The sequence below is a fragment of the Drosophila navojoa genome, chromosome 2, assembly GCF_054131105.1.
Source record: "Drosophila navojoa isolate 15081-1374.11 chromosome 2, UAZ_NAV_1.0, whole genome shotgun sequence".
Lineage (NCBI taxonomy): Eukaryota > Metazoa > Arthropoda > Insecta > Diptera > Drosophilidae > Drosophila > Drosophila navojoa.
In genome coordinates, this window is record NC_142890.1 from 12760048 (window position 1) to 12767141 (window position 7094).

The following is a 7094-nucleotide window of genomic DNA, read 5'->3' on the forward strand; positions in this document are numbered from 1 at the left end:
GACACATGAATACTATAAAATAGTGCATAAATGTAATTAATGGAAAATTATTGAATAAATTATCGCAAAACTAAGCCAGATGCGTTTCGCCCTCTTTAATTCGGGCAGCTGCGCCGGCAGCGCTTCCTGCGCCACTGCCCGTTCACGTCGACCCACTGGGTGGCCACTGCACAGAGAAAAAGACATAAGAAGACATATAAACGGGATGTGTGAGCAAAAAATAGGTGGACATTGATGCACGTAGGGGCTTCCAAAGGCAACCGACGAGCATAGAGACACGTGGACTCAATGCATTCATGTCAAAGCCTTCATTCCAACGATTATCGTAGTTGACTCGACTCTAGATGAGTATGAGAGAAATAGCCCAGGGAGGAGAATAGGCGCGAGGGCTGTTGCTATGGTATAGACCAAGTAATTTATAGAGCCCTCTATAGAGGAACTCAACTGCAAAGGCTTTCTCTGTATACATATAGCTATCCCAGCTCATTTTTATCGGCTGTATCAAATCATTTAATACCTAAATAATAATATGTATGGCAGTCTATAATATAGTCTATAATTATTTCTTTCCCGCTGTATCAGTAGCTATTCCTGATGATACTGCCCCATATTCGTATATGAGATTTATGATTTATAAACATATTCATATTTATCATACCCTAAATGTATTCAAAAAATTATATCAACAAGTTTACGGTACAAATTCCCAAAACTCTACAACTTCAGTAGCCTCGAAATGATTTTCGTTCAATCAGACTGGCGGATATCCGGACGACAAGATGGATGGACAAAGAGACGGAAGAGCAGCCGCACGGACGGACAGCAAGACGGACAGACAATAAGACGAAATCAGAGATTGTCAAGCGCAACAAATATACTCTTTTCACTGTGTGAACGAGTATAAAAGCCAGGCTTTAATATAAGAATTGATTCGCCATCGAATACTTTTCCATTTAAAGAGCCCTCGAAATATATTTTATATTTTATCTATTTTACCAATACATTTTTTATTAAAAAACTAACTAAATAAAATGATTTGGCGAACAAAAAGTTCAGCCGTAAAGAATCTATGGAATCTATGGCAAATATCTATTTTGAGCGACTAGACAGTTCTCATTATAGACAGGAAATTAAAGTTATTGGAAATGGCTGGGAATAGCGTGTCGAGCAACAAGTTGGCCCATGAAAGTTTGCTCCGGCAGATAGATGTCGAGCGTGCGCTAGGTCGGTTAGTTTTAGAACGGCCCTCGCACAGTGCATTCAATTAATTAGCTTACCCCAGCGATTGCCCAGCAGAGTGGGACAGGCGGCGTGGAGTGTTCGGTGGTCGCACTCAACCTCATGGTTCATATTATGCCAGATCAGGGCCGAGCCCTTGATTGGCTGCACGCCCAGGCCCAAAGCGGGAAAGGATGTAATGCCGCCCAGCTGCACTTCGTTCAGCTACAAAGGACGAGCAGGACGCCGAGCAGAGGAGGAGAAGAAAAACAGAAGTGAGGAAGCAACTGGCGCGCAATATGCGATTTAAGCCCTCTACTTACGTACAGCAAAATGGTAGCAATGCGATTACTGCTGATGTAAGCCTCATAGGCTGCCTGCCAAAAAAGAGTATTTACATACATAAATCCGAGCCATTCAGCAGCGGCTGTCTGTGTGCCCAGCACTGGAGCTCCGACAAGTCGGGCTTGCCTAACAGATTTCTTGGCCAAAACTTGCATTAAAAACTTCAAAGATTTCGCTCAACAAAAAGTGAAAGCAAATCCCTTTGTAAAGCAGAAAGGCATAAAGGAATGGGTGATTCGCAAGTAAACTTGAACTACTGTAACTAATTGAAGTTAAATTGGAAATGGTATAAAACAATTAATGGATTTTAGAGTTTTGGAGTAATCAATCAGTCATATAGATATTCTGTTCATCAGTCATCATCAGTCAATCTCTACTAATCAGTCTTAAAGCTGTTCCGAAGACTTATTTAGTCAATCAGTCACTTAATCTTTTTGTTAGTCAATCACTCATTCAGTCATTCAATCTGCGTCGATCAATCAGTTGATCCATTACTAAATCCAATTACTCAAGTACTCTATAATGCAGTCAATCAGTTTTCCAATCAGTTTAGTTTAGTTACTTTATCAATCAGTAGCTAGTCAAGCAGCCAATTTGAAGTCCCTTTTCAATCCTCAGTTGTTCGATCAATCAGTCAATCAATATATATTGATCAACAACCAATCAATCACTTATCCAGTCTAACAGTAAGTAATGTATCAGTCAATCAATTTGCCAATGAACTTGTCAATCATTCATTAGTCATCAGTCATTCATTCAATCAGTTCATTAATACGCAATCATTCGTTCTGTCAATCTGTCGATCGAGCTATCAGTCAGTCAGTCAATCACTCAGTTACTCAATATAAGAGACAGTCAATCATGCCTATAAACAGTTAGTCAGTAAATTTATGCCTTATTCATAGAGTTAGTTAGCCATTCAGGCTGTTAATCAGTCAGTCTAGAAGTTAGAAGTTCTTTGATTGATTCAATCAAGCCATCCAATGTAAGACTACTATCCACCTAGGCATGCTGAGTTAGGAAAGTAAAGTCATCCGAAGCAGAAGTTAAATGCTTATCAAAGTATTTGCATAGCTCAGTCAATTTCCCTTTCAGTCAATCAGGGCCATAACCTTACTTCCATATAGAACTATCCACCCATTCTGAACACTCACGTTGTCTTTGCTGGACCAGCAATCCAGGTGCATGGAGTAGTGACCTCCGATGCCATAGTTGAGCACTGCCAGCTTATCGCTGTGGCTTAGATCGAAGCCGGACATATCCTCGAGGCGCTGGCGCAGCGTGAGTCCCTCGGCTGAGGTATTTAGGTCGAATGCCGCATCCATGGTAACCCGGTTCTTGTGCGCAACGCCTTGGTCGACAAGGGCACGCTTCAGATAGGGTCTGCTCTGCTCGATGATCAGCTCCAGCTCATTCTCATGGATGGCATTGTGGCAGAGCGCCACATATGGATCGATGCTCAGCTGCTCGAACTTGAGTGGAGCGAGCCGGAGAAAGGGCGAGCTCTCTGTATTATAGCGACAGCGCAGCGAGTCAGCTCACGGGCAGCTGCCTCTGACCCCGACAGATCTCAAAGTTCGTGAAGTGCAAGTCCACGGTGTCCAGCAAGTGCAAGATGTGCTGCTTGTCCTGAGCGAGCTCTAGTATCTGCAGCAGAGCTGCCCGAACGCCCAGCCAATTCTCTGCAAGGAAAATCCAAACAAAATCCACCAGAAAGTTGAGTTGGATTCACTATTTATTCATTGGACTAACCCCTGGAGGCATGAATGTCGACAATGTCACGTAAAATGCTTTTGCTATCGATATTCAGCAGCTCGTAGACGCGCTCCGGCGTCCCATCATAGAGCTCCAAGGCCAGCTCTAGCCACCTCTTGGCCTGCTCCCCCTCCCCCTCTTTGAGCAGATGTTGCGCCAGGGTCACACAGTCGGCCGTGCTCAGGCTGGCGCTGCAATGGACAGAAGAGACGGACATGTTGAGCTGCATCCACTTGGCGATCTACAGACTAGAGACCCACTTGTATTGCTGCGGGCCTAGCAGACCCTGAGCCACTTCGCGCTCACTCAGGCCTTTCAACTGTTGCTGGCGCAGCAAACGCTTCGCAGCCTTCGTCAGATCCGCTTCAGTGATGATGTGCAGTTGATAGTCCGCAATGTGCTGTAGATCTGTGGGCGATATTGAGTCTGGTGTAACTGTCGAATGAGCTTTTACTGAACTGCTTTACCTGCGGTCGGATCTTCCTTCAGGTAGTTCAATATCTTGCCCGCATCCATGTGCATGCGTCGCACCATGGAAAAGGCGTTCAAAGGACTTTCGACATAGGCCGTGGGATCGATCTGGGACTCCTCCAGCCTGGCCAGGGCATCTTCCAAGACTCTGGAGGAATATAGTTGTAGATGTATACACATATAGAGCTAGCTAAGATCAACTAGAGTGCTTCACTTACAGACGAGTCGAGCGCGCCTTGCGCTCCAGAGTAGTCACATAGAGTCTCAAGTCTTTGAGCAGATCGTCCTCGCCCTGCAACACCCCCACTAAATCGTGAGCTGACGTGGCTCCTGCCAGAAGCAGCAGCAGCGGAAGTAACAGCAGCTTGAGAGTGAGCATCTTGTGCTTGTCAATTGGAGACTGAAAGGAATAACACCAAGAAGCGAGTGTTTCTCACTGCGGAATACCCCTAACGAATCGATTAGCGCCCTCGATTGGCGTAGCCGCTAATCTGGAAATATTAGTGGCCCTCCAGCTGAATTGGACTCGAAATTAAGTTCGTTCCGCCTTAAAGTGTGGAGAACCTGCCGTCAAGTGGATGTCAAACTTATTTAACTGCCGGTTAATTAAATGTTTTCAACTTGTCGCAAATTTTTGGAATGCAATACAAAAAGTACTCGGAAATCAATTTAATTTTTTTTGCTACTTTTTTCAATCAGAAAAAGTGTTTTATTTTATTTATTAACATATATTAATTTTATTTTTCTAATTTTTTTAAAATCATAATTAATGTTTTTATAGAGATTTTATTAATAGTTATTAATTAATTACTTTTTGCAGTTAGAAAATGTGTTTTATTTTATTTATTAATATATATTCATTTTATTTTTCTCATCTTTTTTAATCATAAATAAATATTTTTCATTGAAATTTTATAAATAATTATTTTAATTATCTGATTTATTTTTAATTCACACATTTAAATTTATTATTCCATAATTACTATCTACTATATATATTTTAATATAGAAACAGATTTTTTTGACACGCAAATAATAATAATAAAAAAAAAAATTAAAATAAAAAAAAAAATAAATAAAAAAAATAATAATAATAATAATAATAATAATAATAATAATAATAATAATAATAATAATAATAAAATAATAATAATAATAATAATAATAATAATAATAATAATAATAATAATAATAATAATAATAATAATAATAATAATAATAATAATAATAATAATAATAATAATAATAATAATAATAATAATAATAATAATAATAATAATAATAATACAGTCAGGTTTCGAAATGGCAAGGTGATCAGTTTTTTTTTTCTCGATTTACACAGAAGTTCAAATTATCGATAATTATCGAGAGAAAGAAACTTTTTCAAGGGGATGGAATTATTTTATATAATATTTTGCGATTTATCACGAGACTTCACTGTAATTTATGATTGCTTTGATTGGAATTTAGTGTATAATTTTCATTTCTCGTTACAATTTTTAAATGAAAATAATAATATTGTCAGCCTAGTTACCCTTGGATTTGATACCAGCTGTCAAAGCAAACGCAAACGCTGAGCTGATTCTAGAGAGAGCTCTGCATCAGATTTTAAAAGATATTTCGAGATATGTGCGATTTGCGGACTGGCAATCAGAAGCCGAAGCAGGCTGAGCCGTCCGCTGTGACGGTCGTTCTGCCGAAGAATGGGGTTGCTCAGCCGGCGGTGATGCCGCCGCCGGGGAGGCCTGGCCGGCGGACCAACGTGCTGGAGGGCCTGAAGGCGGTGCTGAGGACTCTGTGGAGTAGCCGCTGGGCGACTTACTTCAAAAAACCGGTGAACGCGGCTAAGCTCGGCATTCCGGAATACTACGATGTGATCAAATATCCCATGGACCTGAACACCATACGCCTGCGCCTGAACAACAATTACTACTGGCGGGCGAACGAGGCGCTGGAAGATTTCGAGCTGATGTTCGCCAACTGCGATCGGTTCTATGCGCATGGATCACAGGTGCGCGCTGCCGGCAAGCAACTGTGCAGCATCTTCAAGACTTTTCTCTCCATGATTGACCTGAGCAACGAGACGGAGCTGAAGTCCAAACCGTTGCTTAAGGCTCGCAAGACACGGCCACTGCAGCCAGAGAGTGCGCACCCAAGTTCAAGCAAGTTACCTAGACTGGGCAGTGACGAGGCCCATGACGAGGCCCATGACGAGGCCCATGACGAGGCCCATGACGATAGCGACGATAGCGAGTCTGAGTCTGACGTTGACGATAGGCCGTACTGTAAGGCGATTGAGATAGAGTCGGCCACGAAAATACTGATCGACTGGCAGATGTATCTTGTGGAGAAGAACCACTCGTTGCGGCTGCTCGACTGTCTGACCAAGCGCAAGCGGGCCCTCATCAACTGGCCCTTCCGCTGCAGCGATCTGTGGCGCGAATATGGCCAGAATCAACACTACAACCACGAGGATAACCTGAGCTGGGGTACATTGCGTTACATGCTGAAGAACAACCAGATCGAGAGTTTTGAGCATTTCATCGAGAAGCTGAGGACGATGTTCCAGAATGCCTTGACCTGTTTTCCGTTGGATGCAATGCTGATCGAGGCGACGACTGCGATAAATGAAGTTGTTGAATCACGTTTGGGTGCATTCCGCCGCTCTTTGGTCGAGGCGAAGAAGCGAATTCGGTATTCGGCGAGCAAAAAGCTTCGAGATTATAGATTAATTATCTCACAGCATGAGAGTTATTTCAGTTCGGAAGATAGATTATACCGATACCGTTAACTTATACTGTTTGATGATAATCATAAAAGACATTTTCTTTCTTTTAACAATAAGTTGATGTATTTACAATAATTAACAATAACTCCATCGAAATCAATCAATAAGAAAAGAAATAAAACGTTTAATTTATTCCTTTAATTTGAATTGACTCCATTTTCTGATTTAACCGGTTCATGTCTGTACTTGTGGTTCCTTCCGCCAGGTGTCGCTAATGCATACATTGCGGCTTTTATGTAACATTGCCATAGGAGCTCAACTTGTGTTAAGCAAATGTTAAATAAATCATTCCATTCGAATTGCCGGCAAACCGCCAACCGGTTCAATGCTTCCCTATAAACCCACCAGGTGCCGCTGATTACGTTTACATTGCGACTGCTTTATAACATTACTATATGAGTTTAACATGAATTTAGCTGGCAGTTAATCTGATTAAATTTGTCTAAATTTGATGTAAAAATATTCTAGTTATTCTTGTTTTGCATTATAACAAATGCATTATAACAAATAATTAGCT

General features: G+C 41.4%; 2 protein-coding genes across 2 annotated transcripts; one reads left to right on the forward strand and one right to left on the reverse strand.

Moving 5' to 3' along the window:
* Positions 1–10: 10 nt before the first annotated feature.
* Positions 11–4219, reverse strand: LOC115563745 (prolyl 4-hydroxylase subunit alpha-2). Its single transcript, XM_030387205.2, is given in 9 exon segments — positions 11–166; positions 1278–1443; positions 1542–1595; positions 2718–3102; positions 3104–3245; positions 3316–3509; positions 3579–3726; positions 3786–3937; positions 4008–4219. Coding segments are annotated over 9 exon segments (1473 nt in total). The 5' UTR covers positions 4169–4219; the 3' UTR covers positions 11–95.
* A 1150-nt stretch (positions 4220–5369) lies between these two features.
* On the forward strand, positions 5370–6618 carry tbrd-1 (testis-specifically expressed bromodomain containing protein-1). The gene has a single exon (XM_030387201.2). The coding sequence runs from the start codon at positions 5417–5419 to the stop codon at positions 6578–6580; it is 1164 nt and encodes a 387-aa protein (XP_030243061.2). The 5' UTR covers positions 5370–5416; the 3' UTR covers positions 6581–6618.
* Positions 6619–7094: the final 476 nt, after the last annotated feature.

Bases quoted from the DNA above. Each gene is read 5' to 3' on its own strand.
- tbrd-1 (XM_030387201.2), top strand. From the start codon at position 5,417: ATGTGCGATTTGCGGACTGGCAATCAGAAGCCGAAGCAGGCTGAGCCG.